At 48.8% G+C, this 27,315-nt stretch overlaps 2 protein-coding genes across 4 annotated transcripts in view; both read right to left on the reverse strand.

The window, feature by feature from the left end:
- SRRT (serrate, RNA effector molecule) overlaps positions 1–17,524 on the reverse strand; it is a 40,394-nt gene extending 22,870 nt beyond the window's left edge. The window contains exons 1-6 of one of the 3 annotated variants that reach the window (XM_079951812.1): positions 17,367–17,524; positions 14,967–15,112; positions 13,753–13,881; positions 10,684–10,830; positions 6,966–7,154; positions 1,688–1,857 (exon numbers count right to left, since the gene is read on the reverse strand). In XM_079951812.1, coding sequence (XP_079807938.1) covers positions 1,688–1,857; positions 6,966–7,154; positions 10,684–10,830; positions 13,753–13,881; positions 14,967–15,085 — 754 coding nt within the window. In that variant the 5' untranslated portion in view covers positions 15,086–15,112; positions 17,367–17,524. Of the gene's footprint in view, positions 1–1,687; positions 1,858–6,965; positions 7,155–10,683; positions 10,831–13,752; positions 13,882–14,966; positions 15,177–17,366 lie in introns of all 3 variants that reach the window. The other 2 variants (XM_079951811.1, XM_079951813.1) reach the window with 2 other exon arrangements.
- A 5,356-nt stretch (positions 17,525–22,880) lies between these two features.
- Positions 22,881–27,039, reverse strand: LOC307201937 (stress-associated endoplasmic reticulum protein 2-like). The gene is made up of 3 exons (XM_079951489.1): positions 26,842–27,039; positions 24,615–24,687; positions 22,881–23,369 (listed from the first exon to the last, which is right to left on the reverse strand). The coding sequence occupies exons 1-3, from the start codon at positions 26,923–26,925 to the stop codon at positions 23,329–23,331; spliced, it is 198 nt and encodes a 65-aa protein (XP_079807615.1). The 5' UTR covers positions 26,926–27,039; the 3' UTR covers positions 22,881–23,328.
- Between the last annotated feature and the right edge of the window lie 276 nt (positions 27,040–27,315).

Below are 27,315 nucleotides of genomic sequence, written 5' to 3' on the forward strand. Positions count from 1 at the left end.
AAAAACTCCTCTGCTAGAAATGTTAAGGCAAAATCAGGTAAACCGAACCCTACTGTTGAAGTAATAACTGGCTTTGCTGTACCCATGGATCCTCTAATTTTGCTATCTGGTTATGTTAAGGAAATAAGCACTAACAGAGGACAGGGAATTACAGTGGTGCCCCACAAGACGGATGCCTCGCAAGACAGAAAACCCGCTAGACGAAAGGGTTTTCCGTTTTGGAGGCGCTTCGCAAAACGAATTTCCCTATGGGCTTGCTTCGCAAGACGAAAATGTCTTGCGAGTTCCTGCGGTTTTTTCCCCCCTTCCCCCCTTTTTCTAAGCTGCTAAGCCGCTTATCAGCTGATCCGCTAAGCCGCTAATAGCGCTAATCCGCTAAGCCGTCAATGGGCTTGCTTCGCAAGACGAAAAAACCGCTAGACGAAGAGACTCGCGGAACGGATTAATTTCGTCTTGCGAGGCACCACTGTAATGCAACGTCTCTTAACTGCTGCCAAAATTATTTGCCAAAACTGGACGGGGGGAGGGGGGATGAGAACACCAATCATGAGAATGGGTAACTGCAATCTGGGACGTTGTATATCTGGCTAAGGCTGCATACAGTGGTACCTCGGGTTACATACGCTTCAGGTTACATACGCTTCAGGTTACAGACTCCGCTAACCCAGAAATAGTACCTCGGGTTAAGAACTTTGCTTCAGGATGAGAACAGAAATCGTGCTTTGGCGGTGCGGCGGCAGCGGGAGGCCCCATTAGCTAAAGTCGTGCTTCAGGTTAAGAACAATTTCAGGTTAAGAACGGACCTCCGGAACGAATTAAGTACCGTATTTTTTGCTCTATAAGACTCACTTTTTCCCTCCTAAAAAGTAAGGGGAAATGTGTGTGCGTCTTATGGAGCGAATGCAGGCTGCGCAGCTATCCCAGAAGCCAGAACAGCAAGAGGGATCGCTGCTTTCGCTGCGCAGCGATCCCTCTTGCTGTTCTGGCTTCTGAGATTCAGAATATTTTTTTTCTTGTTTTCCTCCTCCAAAAACTAGGTGCGTCTTGTGGTCTGGTGCGTCTTATAGAGCGAAAAATACGGTGCTTAACCCGAGGTACCACTGTATATGGTGAGAAGCAGAGTCTTTTCACGATCTTCTTGAGAAAGGTGGTCTGTGCTACTCGGAACTTTGAGATATTAACTTATTACGTGGGATTTTGGCACGGAAATCTGTCCATATATGTGTGGCCTCACTGCACTTCCGCATTGTTCTGGCTTCTGTTGCTTTTCGTTATACAGTGGTGCCCCGCAAGACGAATGCCTTGCAAGACGGAAAACCCGCTAGACGAAAGGGTTTTCCGTTTTGGAGGCGCTTCGCAAAACGAATTTCCCTATGGGCTTGCTTCGCAAGACGAAAATGTCTTGCGAGTTCCTGCGGGGTTTTTTCCCCTTTCCCCCCCCTTTTCCTAAGCCCCAAGCCGCTTATCAGCTGATCTGCTGATAAGCCGCTTATCAGCTGATCCGCTAAAAGCCGCTAAACTGCTAATAGCACTAATCCGCTAAGCTATCAATGGGCTTGCTTCGCAAGACGAAAAAAAACGCTATACGAAGAGCCTCACGGAACGGATTAATTTCATCTTGTGAGGCACCACTGTAAATAGATATATGCAAGGAGGACAACGACAACAACAAGAACAGCAACTGTACCAGCATCCAAGACTTTGATAATGGCGTTGGCCTTGTCAATCTCCAGCTGCAAGTTCTCAAACCAGCCGTTATCCATGAGGTACAGGAAGACATTCAGGCGGTTCTGCAGGGCGTTGTGAGATTCCTGCTTCCTCCTGCCGGCTTCGTCCGGGTGGTATTTGGACCGGAACCTGAACGGAACCCAAATTAGCAGAAGGGGGGGGGGGCGGGGAGGGGCAGGAGGAAGACACAGAAAAGGAGGGGCGGAGGGGAGGGGAAGAAATGCGTTAGCCAGGAAAAAGGGAAAGGGAAGCACGACCCTCTCGGTCGCTAATTCACACATGCAAAGCGAGGGAAGGAGGGAGGAAACTCCAGGTGCCTTTTATGTTTGGTTTGGTTTCTGCGGAAATGGAAGTGTAGAGGGGAGGGGAGCGCTGCTTGAGGAATTTCTCAGTCGCTGGCAGGCCAGGCCAAAGCCCACCTCCACAAAAAGGGGTGCCGCTCGCTCGCTGTCTCCCGCCACAGGGAAGCTGGGTGTGCCAGCGAGATTCTTTGCAGAGGGGGTGCTTCGGGGAGACTGCTTCGGTCTAAGAAAGGGCCTGCTACTCCTCAACAGCTTGGCTCGGTGCAGAATCCTTTCCCCTTCTCTCTTTGGGTTTAGTTTGGTGTTGCTGCTGCTGTTGTCAAGTTTATTCCCCGCCTTCCATTATTATTATTATTATTATTATTATTATTATTATTATTAAGGTCCCAGAGAAAGCTTGTGGTTATCAAATCTACTTAGCCACCACAAAGGGAAGGCAGGCCCTAAAAATGTACGCCTCAAGTGTCGAAAGCCAGGGGGAAAGGGGGCGTCTTCAGCACCCGCCGGGAGCAGCACAGTGAAGGGAGTTCTGCAGCTTAGGGCCACCACAGAGAAGGCCCTCTCCCCCTGGGTCGCCCCTACCCTGAGTCTCTGAGGGTGGAGGAACTGCCAAGAGGGACTTCTCCGCAGATCCTGGCACCCGAAGGGGTCTGTAGGGAAGGAGGCGACCTTTCAGGTAACTTTCTAAGGCTTTAAATGCCAACACAAGCACCTTGGATTGGGTTTTCATTGTCACGCCCTGCAAGCCCTGGGACTTTAGGAGTGCAACGTAGGTAATAAATTGTAATAATAATAATAATAATAACAGCAGCAGCAGCAACTATTCCAGGCAACTACAGTGGTGCCCCGCAAGACGAATGCCTCGCAAGACGAAAAACCCACTAGACGAAAGGGATTTCCGTTTTTCGAGGCGCTTCGCAAGATGAATTTCCCTATGGGCTTGCTTCGCAAGACGAAAACGTCTTATGAGTCTTGCGAGTTTTTTCCCTTTCCCCCCCTTTTTCTAAGCCGCTAAGCCGCTAATAGCGCTAATCCGCTAATAGGGATGCTTCGCAAGACGAAAAAACTGCTAGACGAAGAGACTCGCGGAACGGATTATTTTCGTCTTGCGAGGCGCCACTGTACTCTCAAGGCTTGCCACAGGCTTCTCCTCCAGCCTCCCCTGGTCTGGTCCTCCATCATGGCCAGGGCACAGCTGCCATGCTAAAATGCCCCACTGCTAAAATGCCCCCACACGCCAAGCCTCGCCTGCCAGGCAGGGACGGAAAGCCCTCTTCTGTCCGCAAATGCTAACTATGTGTTATAAGGAAGTAGAGCCCTGTTCGAAGAAAGCCTCAGCCCGCCCCCCAGCTCAGAGTGTGGGGTGGTCTAGCTCCACGGGGGTCGCTCCTGTCAAAGAGGTCAAACTCTGCGGGGAGATCTGGAGGTCCCTTCTTGTGAGGCAGCCGTTTACTCCATTTTCGTGGAGGAGAGAGCTGTCGAAGGCCGCTAGCCACAACAGCTGCGCTCTGCCTTCACGGCTGGAGGAAGCGATGCTTTTGAAATCCCGGTTGCTGCAAACAACAGGAAGGGAGAGTTGGTTTCTCATAATGGGCACCTGAGAAAAGGATGCTCTGAGCCTCATCCAGCAAAGCTCTCCTTACGCTCTTATGGAAACTGCAGCCTCTACAGCCGGTCTACCTAGATTCCTAGGTTCTTTGGGGCATTCAGCTACCGTGGGTACAGGACGCCGTTCTCTCCCCTTTGGCCCGATCCTGCCTCGCCCTATTTGGGACGTGATATGCTCTCAGGATTTGGGAGGGGGAGATGTAAAAGCAGCTTCGATGGGGAAGGCAGTTAAAAAGGGGAAGGGTGGAAATTAATACAACCAAATCCAAAACACGCCTTCTACAGTCTTTTTTTTTTTTACCTTTTGCAAATACAAGATATGCGTTTTAGATTTTTATTTTTATTTTTGCTCTCAGCTCTGATTTAAGAAGACAGAACACGTCATACATACACTGAGAGGAGTCACACTCCGAGCCTTCCAAGCGAAGAGAGTTTTCTTCGGCGGATTTTTTAAGAAAAAAGCAGCACGGGCTTAACCCCAAAAGATTGGAAAATCTCTCTCTCTCTCTCTCGCTGGGCCGCAGGACTTCGTAAAAACAAAAACAAAAGAGAGAGGAGGCTCTGGTGCCTGCGATTTCGCCCTGCTCTGCCTACATCCTGCCAACTCACATTCAGCTAGTCACTGCATTGTGCACAGTGAAAACCCTGACTGTCTGCGCTACGGAGGAAGAAAAAAAAAATCGCCACCACCAGCGGAGAGAGGAAGGGGGTAAAATTGGAAAAAAAAAGCACATTCAAGGCTCTTTGGTTTGTTTTGCTTATTTATGGATTCTCCAGGCTGAGGACGGATGGTTTTTGGAGTCTCCTGTGAGAGGTTCTTGGGAGGAGGGGAGAAAAGGCCAAGTTATTACAGTCAACAACCAATTAACAAAAATGAAAGAAGTTCAAATCTATCAAAGGAAATTAAAATGGTCAAAAGTGAACACACACACACACAGAGAGAGAGACAGCTGTGTTAGATACCCAGTTGCCTAGGGAAGAGGAACCACACACAACCGCCTCCCCTCGCTGAGATTCCCCCATCCAGCGCTGCAGCAAAGCGGCCCTCCGCTCCCCAGGGACGCAAACACCTCGGCCACGTCCATCCAGAGGCCACCATTTGCCCCCAGCCTCCTTCCCTTGCCCTGGAGCAACCCTCGCTAACCTGGTGCCCTCCCGGTTCTCCGTGGGCCTGACCTGAAGCCTGTTCCACCCATTCTGCCACCCTGGTAAACTGATTTCAGATGGTTCAGTAATAGCAGCTGCGGTCGTGCTCTGTAGAAACTAAAACAAAAAAACCAGAAACGTCCCCACCCGATGGGCCAAGCCCCACCCGCACCTGCCCTCAAAAGCAGAGTGTTGCACTAGAACCTGACAGAGACCAGGGTTCAAATTCTCCCATTCGGCCCTTGAGGGCCAGTCACTGCCTCTCAGCCTATCCTATCCTGCAGGGTTACAGTGGGGATTAAATGAGGCGGGGAGGACCATGAACATGCCCCCTTGAGCTCTTCGGATAAAATAAGTGGGATATGAATGCAACAGATAATTAACAAGATCAACACAAGGATGCTTTCCCTGGCTAGTGGCTGGCAGTTTCCTTTCTCAATTTTATTTTGCGTTTGCTCAGTTTTCAAGGATTCTGCTGAAAAGCGCCCGTGTGCTTTTAACAGCAGGCGAGCAAGCTGATGGAGCTATTGAGCGGCCAACCCAAGTAAAAGAGGAACTGGGGTTTCCGAACTGGAATTCTAAAAGTATTTAGTACACAAGCAAGTCGGCTGAGAAGCAGACAGGAATTAGGAAAAAGCACAAGACATCTAAATGATGAAAAGCTGCATTTTACAAGTGAGAGGAGGGGAGTGGGGGCAAAACAGCTCGTTACCATTTGGATTCAGATAATCATGGCTGTGTTCGCACACAATGCTAAACCGTTGTTTGTTCGACGAACCACGTGACAACAAGCCATGGTTTGTTCCCTCCAAAGCTTGCTTTGCTCCCCAGCTGTGCTTGCCTTGAAGCTTGGAGAGCATCTAGGGTAGGGGTCAAGCGAGATCATTGGGGTTAGACCCCTGGGGTTAGACCGTAATTGGAACAAACCATGGTTTAAAAGCCAGCAACAAGCCGCAGCTTCATGTTGCGGTCTGCTGCCAGAGAAGAAACCATGGTTAGTATGCTGGGCTTGGGACTTCTAACAAGCCACACACACGCTAAATGAGTCATGTGTGAACCCAGCTGGTGGTGGAAGAAGTTTTTATGCTTACTGATGCAAAACAGAACTAGTGGAAAATACAGTGGCGCCTCGCAAGACGAAAAGAATCCGTTCCACGAGTCTCTTCATCTAGCGTTTTTTTTGTCTTGCGAAGCAAGCCCATTAGTGGCTTAGCGGCATTTAGCGGCTTAGAAAAAGGGGGGGGAAGGGGGGGGAAGTCGGAAAAACTCGCAAGACATTTTCGTCTTGCGAAGCAAGCCCATAGGGAAATTCGTCTTGCGAAGCACCTCCAAAACGGAAAACCCTTTCGTCTAGCGGGTTTTTCGTCTTGCGAGGCATTCGTCTTGCGGGGCACCACTGTATGTCAAGGGAGCAAAGACGGTATGTAGGTGACGAAGATGGCAGGAGAACAACAAAGACTTCCAGAGAGGCGAGGTTTCTACACGTCTCTCAGTTCCCACCTCTCTCGTCCCTATTTCCACACATTCAGTATTCCTCAACATCCCTTTTTGACCCCCTGAACCACCACATCCTTCTAAGCAGTTTCTCCATTTCATAGAGCACACTCATAGAGCTCTCTCGCTCACTAACGCTGCTCTGCTATCTGCAAACCAGAAACGTAGACTTGGGAGGATGAATTAGCACCCGAATCTGGCAGTCCAAGGGGAAAGGGGGGGGGGCTATTTATGGGAGGGGGCCTCAGGAACAAGGCCAGCACCCAGAATGGATGTGTGTGTGCTTTTTCTTCTAGCCTGCCTGTGTGTGTCTCGGGTGGGGCTCATATACCCCCTGGAAGAAAGCTGCAAGGACTTCAGAGGGATATGTGCAGAATATTCTTTCAATTAGCTGGAGACTTCATGCTACACTGAATTTTTTAAACTCACACAAGTCATTTAAAGCCCTGAGCATTCCAGCAAGCTACACCCATCGGAAGGCCAGGAAACAGCCGCCTTCTAACGCCTGACAAATCTACCAACTGGTTACTGAATTATCTTCCGCTCTGAAGGCCTCTTATTTAGGTTGCCAGTCACGCATAACTACAGATACACATCCCTGAGGGAACCAGATCTCTCCTTGCTCCACCTCCCGCCTCTCCCCCACCCCAGTCCAAGGCAAAAAGGCCCAGCCCACGAGAGACGTACCACTCTTCATCCTTGTGGGCCAGGAAGAAGTCTTGCATCTTTTGGCGCTGGAAGTCCAGCTTGTAGTCGTTGTAGCGCTTGACGGCTTCCGTCTCGTCGACGGAATCGTCCAAGGAGAGGAGGAACTCCTTGAAGTTTTTCATCACGGGAGGGGCGATGCCCAGGTCCACCTCCGCGATGTTCCCCAGCCTGGGAGGGAAGGAGAAAGAGGGAAATGAAAAGGTGTGCGTTCTCGCAATTTTACGTCTCCGGCGCAAAGAGGCTTTTCAAGGGCACAGTTGAGTTGTCAAGTGCAGGAGATGGGAGAGGTGGCCTGCCCTGGATGGGGTCGCACCCCCTCAGAATAATAATAATAATAATATTTATACCCCGCCCATCTGGCTGGGCTTCCCCAGCCACTCTGGGCGGCTTCCCAAAAAATATTTGCAGTTTGGGGCTGCTCCTGGATTTGACTTTGGCTCTGCTAACTTCCAGAATGGATTACTGCAACACGCTCTACGTGGGGCCGTCCTTGAAGACGACCGGGAAACTTCAACGGCTCCAAAACTCAGTGGCCAGATTACTGGCTGGGATTCCATATAACCCTTGTTTTAAAGCAGCTGCATTGGTTGCCAATTTGTTTTCAGACCAGATTCAAGATGCTGACATTACACAGTGGTACCTTGGTACCTGAATGGCTTGGCTCCCGAACAAATCGGCTCCCAAACACCGCAAAACTCAGAAGTGTTCCAGTTTGCGAATGTTTTTTGGAAGCTGAACGTCCGACGCAGCTTCCAATTGAGTGCAGGAAGCTTCTGCAGCCAATCAGAAGCTGCGTCTTGGTTTTTCGAATGGTTTCGGGAGTCGAATGGACTCCCGGAACGGATTAAGTTCAAGAACAAAGGTACCATTGTAGTTAAAAGTTCTATTTTTTTTTTAAAAAAAATATTTATTAAAGTTTCAAAAAAGTTACAAGAATAAAAAAAGAAAAAGAAACAAAAAATACAAAATACAAAAAAGTAAAAACAATTAAAAACAAGTCAACCTTTCCATATCTTGACTTTCATTTACTTGTTTCCCTGACCTCCTCACACCTCCCTTTTTTGTATTCTAGTTCAATTAGTTATTTCAGCAAATCCTTTCCATTTTTGCTTTTATCTTAATAATTTATCTTAATATATTATAACTTTACATTCTCACCTGTTAATAATCCATCTTTAAATACTCCTTTATAACATTACTGCTAAAACCACATAACTTCATTCCAACATCCTTCTAACATTCCTTAATTTTACAATATTTCTGTAGACAGTCTTTAAATTTCTTCCAATCTTCTTCTACCGACTCTTCTCCCTGGTCTCGGATTCTGCCAGTGTAGTTTAAAGTTCTAAAGGTGGATTGGGGGAGGGTCTTCTCTGTGGTGGCCCCCAAGATGTGGAACTCCCTCCCTGCAGAGGTTCACCTTTCACCTCTATCATACAGCATTCCGGAGGACGCTGAAGATCCACCTCTTTCCCCTGGTTTTTGACACTTGAGGGACATATCTTTAAGCCCCACTTTATTTTTATGATTGTTGTTTTAAACTGTTCCTAATGTTTTTAAGGGACGCAGGTGGCACTGTGGGTTAAAGCCTCAGCGCCTAGGGCTTGCCGATCGAAAGGTCGGCGGTTCGAATCCCTGCGGCGGGGTGCGCTCCCGCTGCTCGGTCCCAGCGCCTGCCAACCTAGCAGTTCGAAAGCACCTCCGGGTGCAAGTAGATAAATAGGGACCGCTTACCGGCGGGAAGGTAAACGGCGTTTCCGTGTGCGGCTCTGGCTCTGGCTCTGGCCAGAGCAGCGATGTCACGCTGGCCACGTGACCCGGAAGTGTCTCCGGACAGCGCTGGCCCCTGGCCTCTTAAGTGAGATGGGCGCACAACCCCAGAGTCTGTCAAGACTGGCCCGTACGGGCAGGGGTACCTTTACCTTTAATGTTTTGTTTTAAAGGTGTAACCCTCCCTGGGACCTCCGAGTGAAAGGTGGGCAATAGCTAAACAAATAGCTAATATTGTTTTTATTTTACCAACAGGATTAACGGCAAACCCAATGTAAACATGACGTAACCAATCCAAACCCTGCTAAATCCAACATAACTGTAATTACTTAAGAAGCCTGTGCAAGGCTTAATTAACTGTAATTATTTAATTAACTGTAATTACTTAAGAAGCCACTTAGGGCTTTAAAGGAGCCCAGGTGGAAATTGGAAGTCAATGGAGCTGATGAAAGCTTAGTTATGTTCCCCAGCCTATAAGCACCAGGCAAAGGCCTGGCTGCTGCATTTGAAGAAACCGAAAGCTCTCAGACTATCTCCAAAGTGAGCCCCACATTGTGTGCGTGGCAGGGCCGCCCCTGGAGGTACCGTATTTTTCGCCCCATAGGACGCACCAAGTTTCTTTGGGGGGAAATAAAGGGGAAAAATTATTTCCCCCCCCCCAGGCACTTGTGGGGCCGGCAGCAGAGAGAAGCGCTCTTCTCCCCACCGCCCGCCTGCAGACCAGGTCCGGGGACAGCGGGAAGATGCGCTGCGCCTCCCCGCTGTCCCCGGAGCTTGCGGGGCTGGCGGCAGGGAGAAGCACGCGTCTCCCTGCCGTCAGCCTCCAAACCACATTGGGAGAGAGAGGGATGGCGGCGTTCCACCTCCCCGCTGTCCCCCGACCTTGTGGGGCTGGCGCTGTGGCTCTCCAGGCTTCAGCGAAAGCCTGCATTCGTCCCATAGGACGCACACACATTTCCCCTTCATTTTTGGAGGGGAAAAAGTGCGTCCTATAGGGCGAAAAATACGGTAATTGAAGCATGGATGGCGGGGGCCAAGTCTGCCTTCTCCAGGGCCCATCCACAGGTGATCAAATGCTGCCTTATCATCTGATTTTTCATGCCAAGGGTTGAGCCTGTTTGAAGTGCTCTTTATTTAGCTGTTTTTATTTATAATAATAATAATAATAATAATAATAATAATAATTTATACCCTGATAATAATAATTTATACCCTGCCCTCCCCAGCCAAGGCCGGGCTCAGGACGGCTAACAAGCAATAATAAAAACAAGTTGAATGAATACAACTTAAAAACAAGATTAAAATACAACAATTAAAATATTGAAACATTAAAATATTAAAATGCAGCCTCATCACAGGAGGAGAAAGGAAAAAGGAAAAAGAGGGGGAGGGAATCAAACTGATTCTAAGCCAAAGGCCAGGCGGAACAACTCTGTCTTGCAGGCCCTGCGGAAAGAAATCAGATCCTGCAGGGCCCTGGTCTCATGAGGCAGAGCGTTCCACCAGGCCGGGGCCAGTCCTGAAAAGGCCCTGGCTCTGGCTGAGGCTAATCTAACTTCCTTAGGGCCAGAGACCACTAGGGTGTTGCTATTTATGGACCTTGAGGCTCTCCATGGGGCATACCGGGAGAGGCGATCCCGTAGGTACGAGGGTCCTAGGCCTAGTTTTTATTTAGCTGTTATTATCCTGCACTGCAAGGGAAGGGGTAGGAATGGATGACCCTCGGGGGTCTCTTTCGCCCCTACAATCCTATTATTCTACTTCGTCACACGGAAAGCAACAGGGAGGCATTTCAGTATTTGTAGGCACCTGTTCTTGGGCAGACGATTTGACCAACATCTCTCACAGTCTTCAGGCAGAGCAGCCCTCACCTGAGTGGCAAAGGCCACCTGGCTTGAATAGGAAGGACGTGCTCGGAGCAGCTTACCTGGCTTGGATAGGCAAGATGTGATGCTGCGTCACGTGCATTTCTGGGTGAGCCCAAGGTTGCGGAGGTCCATAGGTAGGGCCGGTGGTGACGCCACTGTAAGGCATCTCGTAGCCGCTGTGGTAGGGGTCCGATGTGTGCTCATCCCTGCAGAAGTTTTTTTTTTTTAATAAGATACTTATTGAAATTTTCCAGAATAATACATTATAAAACAACAAAAAAGAAACAACAAAAATACAATATATATATATATAAAAACAACTCAAAAACACATAAAAATTCCCTTTACCTATTTTCTTTTAACTTATTTTCCGGACCTCCTCATACCTCCCTTTCTTATATTCCAATTCAAATTATATATTCAGCAAATCCTCACTGTTAGTTTTTACTTAATTCAAAACCTTATTTTCCATATCTCTTAAAACATTACAGCTGGAAACCACTTAATTTCTGTCCAACATCATTCTAACATTCATTAATTTTACAATATTTCTGCAAATAGTCTTTAAACTTCTTCCAATCTTCTTCCGCCGACTCTTTTCCCTGGTCCTGCAGAAGTTTTTTTGGGAGGGGGTAAAGTTAAAACCACCAAGAGGACTGGGGGAGAACCAAAGTGTTAATTGATCCCGATTTATTTTGGAGCAAGGGGATAGGTGTTAAAACCAGTTCTTCCCAAACTGTTTCTGGCCGCTCCACACCCTTGGTGCCATAACCTCATCCCCAGTGCGTCCTGTCTTACCCTACAAAATGCAATATTCAGAATACCAGTCTGCACAACCCACAATAACGGCACAGTGAAATTCAGAACGGTGCCCATTAATTGCACATATATTCAAAATCTAATTCAATTCCATTTAGCTTGATTAATTCAACAAAATGGACAAACTGGATCCAGTGATACCAGCTTTTCTGCTCACAGTGACTTGCGATCTCGATCACACACAGTCTGTAGTCCGCTGGCAGTAGGAGTGCAATATGGGTATGTCTTTAAGTTAACATCTTACATTAAAAACCTGACAGTACCAAACTACCGAAGGCTTTTCACCAAAGCCAGACTAAACGTCTTTCCTTCTGCAGTGTTGGATGGCAGGTTGAGAGGAGTTCCTTACCAGGACAGACTTTGCTTGTGTGCTCAAGACATCGATTCCATAAAACATATTTTGTTGCACTGTGCAAAATATGAGCAAGCCAGGGCTGAACTGATATTACCCTTGCTGGTACCTTTCCCGGGAAAATCAGAGGCTCACTATGTCAGGTTCCTACTGGAAGACCGGACAAATGCTAGAACATTAGCAGTGGCAAAGTTTTTATCGGTGGTTGCAAATACAAATGAGCCCTATATTCTAAACAAAATGCTTGATTAACCTGGAGGTAGGCTGTATGAATTGTGTATTGATTTGTAATGATTTGTTGGGTCTCTGGACCGTAATAAAGATTGATTGATACCAGCTTTTCAAACTCGGACAATCATTTCCACCTCCAACATCCTTCCCCCTCCGCCCAGGTTATCCTGGATAAAGAAAAGGTTTTGCCTCCTTCTCTCGTATCATTAGAACTCGTGAACATTCAATGAAGCTGAACGCTGGGAGAGCCAGCACTGATAAAAGAAATGCAGTGGAACTGTGGAACTCCCTCCTGCAGTCACCAACTAAGGTGGCTACTAGCCATGACTGCTACGTTCTGCCTCCGTAGTTGGAGGCAGCAATGCTTTTGAATTATTATGTATTTATTGATACCCTGCCTTTTCCCCTGACAAGGACTCAAGGTCCCTGAGAACAGCTAATCCCAATTGCTGGAAAAAGTTGCTCTTGTGTAGTGATCAGATGGGATTACTCTGAGGAATTATAAAATATGCATCAAGCCGTTGTGTCCGCAATGAAAGCATTGTGCTGACTGGGTTTGATTCATTGACAATAATTTCTTATCAAATCCCACAAGCCTCTGCATCTCTGCCATTTTTCTCTACTGCCCATTTCTCTATGTCTGACAGGCACGTACAGTAGTACCCCGCAAGACGAACGCCTCGCAAGACGGAAAACCCGCTAGGCGAAAGGGTTTTCCGTTTTGGAGGTGCTTCGCAAGATGAATTTCCCTATGGGCTTGCTTCGCAAGACGAAAATGTCTTGCGAGTTTTTCCGACTTCCCCCCCTTTTCTAAGCCGCTAAACTGCTTATCTGCTAAACCGCTAATAGAACTAATCCGCTAAGCCGCTAATGGGCTTGCTTCGCAAGACGAAAAAACCGCTAGATGAAGAGACTCGCGGAACGGATTCTTTTCGTCTTGCGAGGCACCACTGTATAAGCATTCTAGGACACAGACCAGTTGCCGGTTGCTGCACCAGGCATCCTAGGCCATAAAGTTAGTAGGTTACTTTGATGTAGTTTAATCTTTAGATAGATCTTAAGGGCCAGGAAGAGAATTCACAAAGAGATGGTAAATAATGCCATTCTGCCTCTCCTGTTTATGACCTTCGGGGTTTTGCTGAAGACATTCCTCCTTTTATTCCTCTTTTATTTACTCTGAACTACATATGCATGCTCAAGTAGGAAATACTTTCTTTGTAGTTAGAAGAATTTCTTCTGATCTGACTTTGTCCCACGTGGGGGTTTTGAAATGCTCAGAGGATATCTGATTGGTTTTTACGAACACTGTGTAAAGGGTTCTTTTGTGAATAAAACGACCTGGGCCGAGGGGTGGAGAGGAATTATTATTATACGCACAACTCCCAGAGTCTTGCTGGTCAAGCCTCGTGTGTATTTTATTAATCAGAGTCCAATCCTCCCTTGCTTTGGGAACACTACAATCTTGTGCTTAGGTCCCGGTTCTGCATTTCCCAATGGGGCATGTGGCTGACCACTGTGATAACTGGAGGCTGGATTAGATGGGACACTCACTGGTCTGATCCAGAGGGGCTCTTCTTATGTTCTTCATGCTCTGGAGGGTCACAGATTCCCCAGACCTGATCCAATATGCTGTTCTGCTGAGCAGTTCCTCTTGGGAACTGAAGAGCCACATAACGCAGAACAAGAATGGAAGAAGCAACCCAGAGGAGATTGAACGGCCACCTACCAGTCTCGCCGCATCCGTTTTTGCGGAGGGCTCAGTTCGTGGCGAGGTGGGGAGAAGCGTTCCCGCCGGTTCCGGTCATAGTCACGGTATTCGCCTCTGCTGCGGCGCTCTCGGCCCCTGTCCCAATCCCTGGATGCAAACACCACAGATCTGGTAAGGAGGGCAGGCATAACTGTCCCCTCTCTGCGGCTGGCAGGGCAGAAATCAGCCCAAGTGGGTTTTCTACCAGCCCTCTGTGCCATGAGCTGAAGTGCCTGAGAAATATTTCAGGACCCACTCTACCTGGATTCCACCCTGCCCCCCTCAAAAACAGGGCAATCAGCAATCAACCATCATGTGTTAAGGATTCTAATATGCTTAAAACATTTTTCTTCAGGCAAGCCTACCCAGATGGGCAGAACTGCTGCTCTTGCACAAAATACTTGCTCCACGTTTGTACGAACTCAATTTTTTAGCAGCACTTATGGAACTCCCTGCCTATTGACATCAGGAAGTCAGATTCACTGTACTCTTTTTGGTGCCTGCTAAAAACATTTTGTAGGGACGCGGGTGGCACTGTGGGTTAAACCACAGAGCCTAGGGCTTGCTGATTAGAAGGTCGGCAGTTTGAATCCCCGTGACAGTGTGAGCTCCCGTTGCTCGGTCCCTGCTCCTGCCAACCTAGCAGTTCAAAAGCACGTCAAAGTGCAAGGAGATAAATAGGTACCACTCCGGCGGGAAGGTAAACGGTGTTTCCGTGCGCTGCTCTGGTTCGCCAGAAGCGGCTTAGTCATGCTGGCCACATGACCCGGAAGCTGTACGCCGGCTCCCTCGGCCAATAAAGCGAGATGAGCGCCGCAATCCCAGAGTCGGTCACGACTGGACCTAATGGTCAGGGGTCCCTTTACCTTTACAAACATTTTTGTTTAGATAAGCAGGCGTTTAGAAAGCTGGTGCAGGTTTTAACTTGTATTTAGCCTATTGTTAGTTTAATTCTTATTTATAGCTTTATATTTTTTTTTGTAAACCACTTTGATGTGGTTTTTTGTGTGGTTTTTTTAAACAATCAAGCTGGGTATCGTTTTAATGAAATAAACAAAACAATAAATATAGAATTTCTTCCTATCTTATAGACCCTCCTAAGAATGAATGGGCTTTCATGCAGCCACAGAAAAGAAAGGCATCTCTAAGCACATCCGCCATTGCTTCCATTCCCCAGGTCACTTGGGGTCTACCTGTCGCTCCAGTCGTCTCGCCGCCTATCATCACGTTCTCGAGAACGGTCGTAGTCACTCCTTTCACGTCTGAATTTGTCTCTGCGCCTGCGGTCATACTCGTCATCACTGTCACCCATAGTTGCAGGATGCGACTATCCCTGGTGCTGCAGACAAGAGGCAGTTATTCTGAGGGGGTCCAGCACAGCTGTCTTCAGGGCGAAAAGACCCCTGGCAAAGCACAAGGAAAAATAAGTGTGCCCACACTTGTTCCCAAACATTTCTGGAACCCAACCTCTTTAAAAAGCACTATTCAGAATGGCAATAAAATTCAAAATGATAATTAATTGCACATTTATTCACAATCCAATTAAAACTGTTTAATTAAGTCAACAAAATTGAGGAATTCGATCCAGTGATGCCAGATTTTCAAAGACGGATAGTCATTTACATATGGTTGCGTGGCATTATAGTCAGTGAAGTTAAAAGGAAATAAATTTAGAAAACTCTAGAAACATAGAAAGATGCCTTAGATCAGTGGTTGCCAATTAGTCAAGTACTATAGACCCCGTTTTTCAAAAGCCAAGCCAGGGATCCCCTACTTTTGAAATTGTTGATATACCTATGGCAATTTTTGTTATGCGAATGGTGCCACAGACTCCCTGGAGTCCAAAGAGCACCAATTGGGAACCAATGCCTTAGACTGAGTCAGGCCTCTGGTCTATCTAGCTCAGTATTGCCTAGGGTAAGCATCCCCAAACTTGGCCCTCCAGCTGTTTAGGGACTACAACTCCCATCATCCCTAGTTAAGAGGACCCATGGTCAGGGATGATGGGAATTGTAGTCCCAAAACAGCTGAGTTTGGGGGTGCCTGGCCTACGGTGACTGGCAGCTGCTCTCCAGATTTTAAGGCAGAGGATGGCCAGCCAGGGATGGGAGTTGCCGTCACAAAAACAGCATGAGCCCCAAGTGTGGGAAACCCTGCTGCAGAAAAATCTTCCCTGACCTGGTGCCCTCCAGTGGTCTTGGACTACAAGTCCCATCATCCACGGCCAGCTCAGTCCAACGACCAAGGATGATGGGTTTTGCACCCAGGTTGAAGAAACACTGTTCTAGTCCAGGGTTTTCCATATTTGGCCCTCCAGGTGTTTTGGGGCTACAATTCCCATCATCCTTGACCACTAGTCCTGCCCTAACCTGGTGCCCTCCAGTGGTCTTGGACAACAAGTCCCATCATCCACGGCCAGCTCAGCCCAACGACCAAGGATGATGGGTGTTGTGGTCTACCCACGCCAAGCCCACTTCACGCACGTTGAAGAAACACTGTTCTAGTCCAGGGTTTTCCAAATTTGGTTCTCCAGCTGTTTTGGGACTACAATTCCCATCATCCTTGACCACTAGTCCTGCCCTAACCTGGTGCCCTCCAGTGGTCTTGCACAAGTCCCATCATCCACGGCCAGCTCAGCTCAGTCCAACGGTCAAGGACAGGCATAGGCAAACTCCGGCCCTCCAGATGTTCTGGAACTACAATTCTCATCATCCCTAGCTAACAGGACCAGTGGTAAGGGATGATGCGAATTGTAGTTCCAAAACATCTGGAGGGCCGGAGTTTTGGGCTTCCCTTTAGGGCAGGCATAGGCAAACTCAACCCTCCAGCTGTTTAGGGACTACAACTCCCATCACCCCTAGCTAACAGGACCAGTGGTCAGGGATGATGAGTATTGTAGTTCCAAAACATCTGGAGGGCCGGAGTTTTGGGCTTCCCTTTAGGGCAGGCATAGGCAAACTCAACCCTCCAGCTGTTTAGGGACTACAACTCCCATCATCCCTAGCTAACAGGACCAGTGGTCAGGGATGATGAGTATTGTAGTTCCAAAACATCTGGAGGGCCGGAGTTTTGGGCTTCCCTTTAGGGCAGGCACCCCCAAACTTGGCTCTCCAGCTGTTTAGGGACTACAACTCTCATCACCCCTAGCTAACAGGACCAGCGGTCAGGGATGTTGGGAATTGTAGTCCCAAAACATCTGGAGGGCCGGAGTTTTGGGCTTCCCTTTAGGGCAGGCATAGGCAAACTCAACCCTCCAGATGTTTAGGGACTACAACTCCCATTATCCCTAGCTAACAGGACCAGTGGTCAGGGATGATGGGAATTGTAGTCCCAAAACATCTGGAGGGCCGGAGTTTTGGGCTTCCCTTTAGGGCAGGCACCCCCAAGCTTGGCTCTCCAGCTGTTTAGGGACTACAACTCCCATTATCCCTAGCTAACAGGACCAGCGGTCAGGGATGATGGGAATTGTAGTCCCCCAACACCTGGAGGGCCGGAGTCTGCCTAGGCCTGGTCGAGGATGATGGGCGCTGCAGTCCACGCGGCCCTGGGGATCCAGAGGCTGAAGAGAGGCTGGTTCGGGGGGCCTCACTCACCGACGGGGCCGCCTCCCTCCCCGGCCCGAGGAGGAAGAAGAGGGCGGAGGAAGGCCGGGCCTCTCCTCTCCTCTCCTTTCCGCCTCCTTCTCTCCTCGCTCGCCCGCGCAGCCTCGCGCTCCTTCTCCTTCCCCCGCGCCGGAAGCCTGGCTCCGGGTCACCCACCACTTCCGGTTCCTCTCCGGACAGCGAATGAGGCTGCGAGGCACGGAGGTGTGACCCGGATGTGCAATGGGAGATGAAGAGGCGGGACTTCCGGCAACTCTCCTCCCGTCAATAATAAGTGGGCCTGTGTGGAGGCGGGACTTCCGGTAACTCTCCTTCCTTTAAAAAATGATAATTGGGCTTGTGTGGGAAATAAGTAACGACTTATTAGATGAAAGCAGCGTTCGTGAAATTCATAAGGGGGGGGGGGGGGAAAGGAACCAAAAACCAAAAACCCCACACGGACTAGGCAAGGGGGTGGGTGGGGCGCTCTAGGACGCCGGCGCTCTGTGGCGCTCCGCCATGTTGGGGAGAAGAGGCGCGAAAGGGGAGATGGCTAGAGCGTCACACGCTGCGTCTTCCGGCGAGGAGGCCGCCGGTGGTCAGAGTGACGTCAGCGCGACCATAGAACTGGGTGAAAGGGTAGAGTCGCGTGGCAAGGGGAAAGTCCCGGCTCCCTTTCGCCCCCGTTCCCCAACCTGGCGCCCTCCAGAGACTCCACTCCCGCCAGTGACAGCTGGGCGAGGCTCGCAGTGAGAGACGATGGGAGTTGAAATCTTAAAAGGAAATGTTCTCTTTTTTCTTTCTCCTCCTATGATGAAGCTGGATGTTAATATTTTAATGTTGTATTTTAATCTTGTTTTTAAGTTGTTTTCATTCAACTTGTTTTTATTTTTGCTTGTTAGCCGCCCTGAGCCCGGCCTTGGCTGGGGAGGGCGGGGTAGAAATACAAATTATTATAATTATTATTATTAAAAATTATTATTATTATTATTAAAAAATTTAGAGGGCCAGGACAGCATAGCTGTCAATTTTCCCCTTTTCTTGCGAGGAATCCTATTCGGAATAAGGGAATTTCCCTGGAAAAAAGGGAAACGTTGACAGCTATGCAGGACAGGGAGGGCTGAGCCAGGATGCTGTCCCCCAGCCCTGCAATGTGGCCTTTAATATTTTATTTTAAAAGCTCTTACGATGGAGATCCCCAATTTTTGCACCAAGTTCAGGCTGGCTGCCTCAGCCTGCATAACGGATCTGCATCCCAATTGTGTGTTTTTTTTAACCCAGAAAAAATCCACACCCTTTGCCCTTTCTTATATAGGCACAGGGCTGGATGAATGCCTAGCCGGAATTAAGATTGCTGGAAGAAATATCAACAACCTCAGATATGCAGATGACACAACCTTGATGGCAGAAAGTGAGGAGGAATTAAAGAACCTTTTAATGAGGGTGAAAGAGGAGAGTGCAAAATATGGTCTGAAGCTCAACATCAAAAAAAGGAAGATTGTGGCCACTGGTCCCATCACCTCCTGGCAAATAGAAGGGGAAGAAATGGAGGCAGTGATTTTACATTCTTGGGCTCCATGATGGTGACAGTAGTCACGAAATAAAGAGACGCCTGCTTCTTGGGAGAAAAGCAATGACAAACCTAGACAGCATCTTAAAAAGCAGAGACACCACCTTGCCAACAAAGGTCCGTATAGTGAAAGCCATGGTTTTCCCAGTAGTGATGTATGGAAGTGAGAGCTGGACCATAAAGAAGGCTGATGGCCAAAGAATGGATGCTTTTGAATTCTGGTGCTGGAGGAGACTCTTGAGAGTCCCATGGACTGCAAGAAGATCCAACCTCTCCATTCTGAAGGAAATCAGCCCTGAGTGCTCCCTGGAAGGACAGATCCTGAAGCTGAGGCTCCAAGACTTTGGCCACCTCAGAAGAGAAGACTCCCTGGAAAAGACCCTGATGTTGGGAAAGATGGAGGGCACAAGGAGAAGGGGACGACGGAGGACGAGATGGTGGGACAGTGTTCTCAAAGCAACCAATGAAGGAGGTGAGGGCAGGTGACCCCACCTAGGCCCGAAGTCGCCCCCCCTCAATAATCACCCCAGGCCTCAAAACTGTCCAAAATTCCTTTTGTCTTCTAAAAATCCACAGCTAAAACTTTCCTGTTTTCTCACAAGATGCATAGGCAAACCGTTACAAGAGTGCTTCAAAAAGGCGAATGAATAGACTCTGTCAGAGCAGGCTTGAGAACTGACTTTTATCTCATTCAGTTGCAACATCTTTGGACATGCTGAACCGCTCTCATTCATTCCCCTTTTCCTGGGAAGGGTGCCAAGAGTCCACAATAGTCCCAAGACAGGAGCTTTCTGTTCGTACTCAGGGGAACTGGAGGCAGGACTCTGGAGGAGGAGGAGAAAGGGGAGGGAACTGGAAGGGGAATATACAGTGGTGCCTCGCAAGACGAAATTAATCCGTTCCGCGAGTCTCTTCGTCTAGCGGTTTTTTCGTTTTGCGAAGCAAGCCCATTGACGGCTTAGCGGATTAGCGCTATTAGCGGTTTAGCGGCTTAGCGGATAAGCGGCTTAGAAAAAGGGGGGAAAGGAAAAAAACCCCGCAGGAACTCGCAAGACATTTTCGCCTTGCGAAGCAAGCCCATAGGAAATTCGTTTTGCGAAGCACCTCCAAAACGGAAAACTCTTTCATCTAGCGGGTTTTCCGTCTTGCGAGGCGTTCGTCTTGCGGGGCACCACTGTATGCTCTGTGCAAATGACTGTGAACCCGTGCTTGTTTGTGAGTTATCACACTTGCTCCTTCTACCAGTTCATTGATGGTAGAAATAGAAATAAAGCTTTTTCTCCGAAACTATTCCTTCAGTGTCTTTTTGACTCCCATTTTCCCTTTCCCCGGGCACAATATGTTTTCCACCCGAGGGCAAAGCCTCATAAGGCTACACCAGCGTGTGTTTGACCAAACTGCGGGAGGCAGTGGAAGACAGGAGGGCCTGGCGTGCTCTGGTCCAGGGGGTCACGAAGAGGCGGACACCACTAAACAACAACAACATATAGGCACAGAAGCAGCTGGCCTTGCCTTGAGCACTTTGCTCTGCATTTCCAACCCTGACTGGCAGCAGCTCCCCATATTTTCAGACTGAGGGTCTTTCCTGGTCCTCCTTTCACTGCGCTATGTTCATCCTCTTCTGAACTTCTCCCTGCGCTGCCAATCTCTTTTCTTAGAAGGCTCAGACCAAAGGGTAGCACAAAGGAAACGTATAAAAGGGTTTTTTTAATGAGTTTAATTTTTGACAATGCCCGAAACCCAATTTGCTTTGTCCATTTATTTTTTGTTCCCGTGTGCTGAGTTGATGGGTTTCCAAAAACAACCACCCACTGCAACCCCAAGACCGCAGTCCAATCCAGTAGGATTTCTGGTTCCCATTGCATTTGCTTACCTTGACTCTCGTTTGAAAGCCTAGTGTCTGTCCCCGCAGTTTGAAGAAGGTAATTTCAGACGTTCTCGGCTGCTTCAGATTTCAGCCTCCTTCATATTATGCAAAGGTGAAGAAACTAAACAGCACCAGTCTCAATCTGTTTACTTCTGTTCATTTCAAGAAGGATGGTGGAGGTTTTTGTATGCCACCACAGCGGCAAGACTTTTATTAGCCAAATACTGGAAATTGCAAGAGATACCAACAATAGAAGAATGGCAAATGAAGATGTTGGACTTTTTGGAGCTGGCCGACCTGACTGGAAGAATCCGTGACCGGAAAGAAGAGGAGATACAAGAGGACTGGAAGCAATTGAAAGAATATCTAGCTAAATATTGCAATATAAGATAAATAGAAAATTCTTGGAAGTAATAAATAGGCTTACGGGTAGAATAAGAACATGTGTTAATAATTATTATGGATTTGAATATTAATAAAGGAGATGAGGTGAGTAAATGAAAGAAGTTAATATTATTAGAAATATGAATTTGGAGAACTGTTAGACTGGGGATATAATGAAATTCAGTCAGAGGGGATTTGAGGAAGTCAGTTATTAATGTAATGAAATTAGGAATTTGAAGCAATATATTTTTTATTTTTGTTGTTGTGTGTTTTGTAATGTTTTTCTTTTTTTTATCTTTTATGTGACAAATGTGAAAATCAACAAAAAAATATTTTTTTTTTGGGGGGGGGGGAGGGAAGGATGGTGGAGGCAGAGTATAGCCATCACGGCTAGTAAACCACAGAAATCCCCCTCCGCCACAAATCTGTATAATTCTCTTTTCAAGGCATTCAGGTTGGTGGTGATCACTGCCTCCTGGAGGAGCGAGTTCCAGTTTAACTATGCACTGCACAAGGGGACTTTCCACCTACGCTCTGTCTCATGAGACCAGGGCCCCGCAGGATCCAATTTTTTTCCGCAGGGCCTGTAAGACACAGTTGTTCCGCCTGGCCTTTGGCTTGGAATCAGATTGATTCCCTCCCCCTCTTTCTTTTTTCCTTCTGTGATGGAACTCCTATTTGGGGACTTCCCTGGCTTTTTTTCTGGCCCAGTCTGGATAGTCGGCCTTGGTGAAGACTTGACATTTTCATCCCCCCAAAAAGCTTTTGATTTGAGTTCTTACTGAAATGAGGCTGCATGTTAATGTTGTATTTTAATATTGTTTTAAAGTTGTATTTCAAGCAATTGTTTTTATACCAGTGTTAGCCACCCTGAGCCCGGTCTTGGCTGGGGAGGGCGGGGTATAAATAAAATGTAATAATAATACAGTGGTACCTCGGGTTACATAAGCTTCAGGTTACATACGCTTCAGGTTACAGACTCCGCTAACCCAGAAATAGTGCTTCAGGTTAAGAACTTTGCTTCAGGATGAGAACAGAAATCGTGCTCCGGCGGCGTGGCAGCAGCAGGAGGCGCCATTAGCTAAAGTGGTGCTTCAGGTTAAGTACAGTTTCAGGTTAAGTACGGACCTCCGGAACGAATTAAGTACTTAACCCGAGGTACCACTGTAATCATAATTTCCACTGACTAGTCTATGATGGATCTCTAGGGCAACTGGGTCTGTCATTTCCTGGCCTGGCGAACGGCAGACGAGGCAAATGGATTTGGAGACACACACACAAACACCCCTCTCTACGGTGACACTATTTATTAAGAAATTTGGAATTACTTGGGTTTGTGGCAAAGATTCCAACAAGGCGATTTTATTTTATTTACAGTGGTGCCTCGCAAGACGAAAAGAATCCGTTCCGCGAGTCTCTTCGTCTAGCGTTTTTTTCGTCTTGCGAAGCAAGCCCATTGACGGCTTAGCGGATTAGCGCTATTAGCGGTTTAGCGGCTTTTAGCGGCTTATCGGATAAGCGGCTTAGCGGCTTAGAAAAAAGGGGAGAAAAGGAAAAAAAACCCGCAGGAACTCGCAAGACATTTTTGTTTTGCGAAGCAAGCCCATAGGAAATTCGTTTTGCGAAGCACCTCCAAAACGGAAAACTCTTTCGTCTAGCGAGTTTTCCGTCTTGCGAGGCGTTCGTCTTGCGGGGAACCACTGTATTCAGCGGCTCGACCGGAATGGCGAGGGAGAATGAACTGCAGGTTGATAACGGGTTGGGAGGAATGTGGGATCCGGAACAAGCCTCCCCAACTCTGCACCCCGTCCTCCAACGCCAAACGCCGCAAACCAGCTCCTTGTTGCAACACATCGTTTCAGTTCCAAAGGAAAAAGCCCTGCGCTTCCACGAGGCGAGGGGGAGAGGAGACGGATCGCCCCCGTTCAGTCCAGCGTCCCTCCGAAGTGGTCAACAGCTCAAGGGACAGAGAGCGGGGAGGGAATCGGTTCGGGGGTCTCACGAGAGCAGGCAGGGAGGGAGAGATCTGGTTCTTGGCGGCAGGCAGAGGAAGACTGTCATGGCTGTAACTTGGGAGGTCCAGAAAAGACCCCACAGTTCCCTGAGAGCAGGATTGGTGGCAGCAGTCGGAAAAGCATCCCGTCTTCTCCCCATTAACCTCCAAGTCGGATGCTCTGGATAATCTGGAAGATGGCTGTGAAGAGTAAGAGGGGGAAACGTAAGAATAACACGCCTGGATCCAGCCAGTGGGCTCACCCATTCCAGGATCCTGTTCACACAGGGCAGAACAGCTTTACCTTTCAATAATCTTAAATTATTGTTGCTACCGTATTTTTCGCTCTATAAGACACACCAGACCATAAGACAACTAGTTTTTGGAGGAGGAAAACAAGAAAAAAAATATTCTGAATCTCAGAAGCCAAAACAGCAAGAGGGATTGCTGTGCAGTGAAAGCAGCAATCTCTCTTGCTGTTCTGGCTTCTGGGATAGCTGCGCAGCCTGCATTCGCTCCATAAGACGCACACAACATTTCCCCTTACTTTTTAGGAGGGAAAAGGTGATCTTATAGAGCAAAAAATACGGTAATTCCCTATGCCTGCACATCAAGCAGTGTGTGAATTTTATGAAATTAACTAAAAATGTTTTGGAGGGTCATGTGGGGAACAGCAGGTAATAAATATAATAATAATAAATAATAATAATAATAATTTAACCAGACCTTTTCAGTAAGTGTTTCTTGTCAATGAGGGACGCTGGTGGCGCTGTGGTCTAAACCAATGAGCCTCTTGGGCTTGCCGATCAGAAGGTCGGCGGTTCGAATCCCCGCAACAGGGTGAGCTCCCGTTGCTTGGTCCCCGCTCCTGCCCACCTAGCAGTTCGAAAGCACGCCAGTGCAAGTAGATAAATAGGTACCGCTTCGGCGGGAAGGTAAACGGCGTTTCCGTGTGCTCTGGTTTCTGTCATGGTGTCCCGTTGCGCCAGAAGCAGTTTAGTCCTGCTGGCCACATGAGCCGGAAAGCTATTTGTGGACAAAATGTCGTCTCCCTCGGCCTGAAAGCGAGATGAGCGCCGCAACCCCCGAGTCTGTCTTTGACTGGACTTAACCGTCCAGGGGTCCTTTACCTTTTACCTTCTTCTTAAGTGAATTTATCTTTCCATGCCTCTTTCATAACCTTTGTGTACACTGCTCAAGCAGTATCTAAATTGTTGAAATAAATGAGTAAAAATGTTCTTCCTGGACTAGTTGCTCTCTCTCGTGCGCGCGCACACACACAAACACATGCATTTTATCCTCATTTTTGTGAGAATAAAACAGGAAGTCACATTTGCCACCAGGGGCTTTTTAAGGAAAAGAGAGACATTGCGGCGGGTTGCGCTGGATGACCCCTGGGGGTCCCTATCAATTCTATGAGAAACTGTTAATAAATGTGAAACTCACCTGATCCGCAGACCACGAAGACGAAGAGGGCCAGGAGCCAGGGGCCAACGGGGGCTTTTTCCTCTTGGGGTGTCTTCGCAAAAGGGAAAGAGACCAGGAAAGGGTTAGAGAGACCACCTACAATTCCTTCCATTTGCTTATGATGGGCTAAATCTGGGCTTATTCTGCCTATTCCCCTTTCCTGCAGCCTCAAAATGAGGTCTGGGGGCAGGAAGGGGAGAATCCGTGAGGACAGGAGGGGGCACAACTTTTCTAAGTGACTTCCCTCACATTCCCAAAATTCCCTTTTACCGCATTTTTCGCCCTATAGGACGCACTTTCCCCCCTCCAAAAATGAAAGGGGAAATGTGTGTGCGTCCTATGGGGCGAATGCAGGCTTTCGCTGAAGCCTGGAGAGCGAGAGGGGTCGGTGCGCACCGACCCCTCTTGCTCTCCAGGCTCCAGGAAGCTATCCGCAAGCCTTGTGTGCCTGGGGGAACTCCCCCGGCGCGCACGGCTTGCGGACAGCAGCCGGCAGCGCGGAGCACGGGGCGCCCCTTGGAGGACGCCCCGTGCTTCGCGCAGGTGTCCGCAGCCTGCCGCCCGGCAGGTGGAGCGCCCTGAAGCAGAGCGCCCCACGTGCTGGACAGACATCGGCCAGCCCCACAAGCTCGGGGGACAGTGGGGAGGCGCAGCGCCACCATCCCACTGTTCCCCGACCTGGTTTTGGGGGGGGAAATAAAGGCGGGGAAATTTCCTTTATTTCCCCCCCAAAAAAGTAGGTGCGTCCTATGGGACGGAGCGTCCTATGGGACGAAAAATACGGTAATTCTCTCCCCCCAATTTGATCATAGGACAGCATTGCACAGATGGGCTCAGAGACCATTATTATTATAATACTTATTTATACCTCCCCCCGTTTCCCCCCAGACTGGGACTCAAGGCGCCTTATGCAAACTAAATTGACGCAGATGAAACACAAGTAGTTAAAACATAGAAAATATAACCGTTTAGATTATCTTCCATGCGTTTTTAGCTTTCTGCAACTCTTATAGGTTTACCCCTATCGAAACGCAGATAATAAACTCAGGGCAAAATCAGAAAACTGGCACAAGAGGGCCTGGAAATTAATAGAAACTAATCGGGGGGGGTCCTTCCAAGGATAGACCCCCCCCATTCCAGCCCCTTAAGAGACAATTGCAACCCCCCCCAAAAAAATCAGGCTTTCCCTAAGCAACCCCTCCACCGGTCAGGGTGCAACTCCGCTCCCCTTTCCACGGAAGACCCCAGGGTGCTCAAATGGGGGGGGCTTTGCTCCCAGGGAATTTAGGGTGCATGAATGGGGTTGCAGCCTCAGACATACCTGTGGGGTTTCTTTTTTGGGGGGGGGGAAGAGTTCAGGTGATCCTCCCCACTCCCCTTCAAACCTCATTTCCAAACCTCATCCCTCCTGACCTAAGCTGCTCCCCCCATCTTTGCAAATACTGTATCTCAAACAGGGAGGGGGTTTTCTGAAATAAATAATTCATTGCTTCGCCAATTCTTCATCTCCACCCAAGCCCAGGTGCTCCCCCCCATTGCAAACTCCCCCTCCCCACTTTCTCCCCTTTCTAATCCCCCCACCTAGTTCACCCCCCGTTGCAAACCCCCCTCCCCACTTTCTCCCCTTTCTGATTCCCCCACCCTAGTTCACCCCACCCATTGCAAACTCCCCCTCCCCACTTTCACCCCCATTGCAAACTCCCCCTCCCCACTTTCACCCCCATTGCAAACTCCCCCTCCCCACTTTCACCCCCCATTGCAAACTCCCCCTCCCCACTTTCACCCCCCATTGCAAACTCCCCCTCCCCACTTTCTCCCCTTTCCGATTCCCCCTACCTAGTTCACCCCCCATTGCAAACTCCCCCTCCCCACTTTCACCCCCCATTGCAAACGCCCCCTACTTACTTTCACCCCCCATTGAAAACTCCCCCTCCCCACTTTCACCCCCATTGCAAACTCCCCTCCCCACTTTCAGCCCCATTGCAAACTCCCCCTACCCACTTTCACCCCCATTGCAAACTCCCCCTCCCCACTTTCACCCCCATTGCAAACTCCCCCTCCCCACTTTCACCCCCCATTGCAAACTCCCCCTCCCCACTTTCACCCCCCATTGCAAACTCCCCCTCCCCACTTTCTCCCCTTTCCGATTCCCCCTACCTAGTTCACCCCCCCCATTGCAAACTCCCCCCAGCCCCCCCCCATATACCGGGGCCCGATGGAGGCCCCCCCTCTGAGTGATGCTCTTGCTATGCCTCTCGTTGGCCACTTTCATCCTTTGCACCCCAGACATGGCGGCGAGTTGGGGGGGGGGGCTGGTCAAGGTGGGGGGGTGGGCAAAGACCACCACCTCTGGAGCAGCTGCCGCTGTTGTCGTGGCGCCTTTGGCGGGGGGCCGCCTCCTTTCCCACCCCCCCACCCCGGCTCCTCCCCGCGCAGGCGCAGCTTCCTGACGCCGCCCAGGAGGCCGCCATGTTGGCCTCTGCCCACAGTACCGCCGCCACCTAGTAGAAGGGCCGGATTCCTCCCGACGCCACCAAGGGCTACCGTATTTCTCCTAGTACGAAGGCACATTGTTGTTGTTTTTTGTTTTTTTTTAATGATATTTATTCAGAGTTTAAAAGTTACAAAAAGAAAAAAGAACAATACAAAATACAAAAGAAGAATACAACAAGAATACAAC

Source organism: Podarcis cretensis (assembly GCF_951804945.1).
Source record: "Podarcis cretensis genome assembly, chromosome: 13".
Taxonomy (NCBI): domain Eukaryota; kingdom Metazoa; phylum Chordata; class Lepidosauria; order Squamata; family Lacertidae; genus Podarcis; species Podarcis cretensis.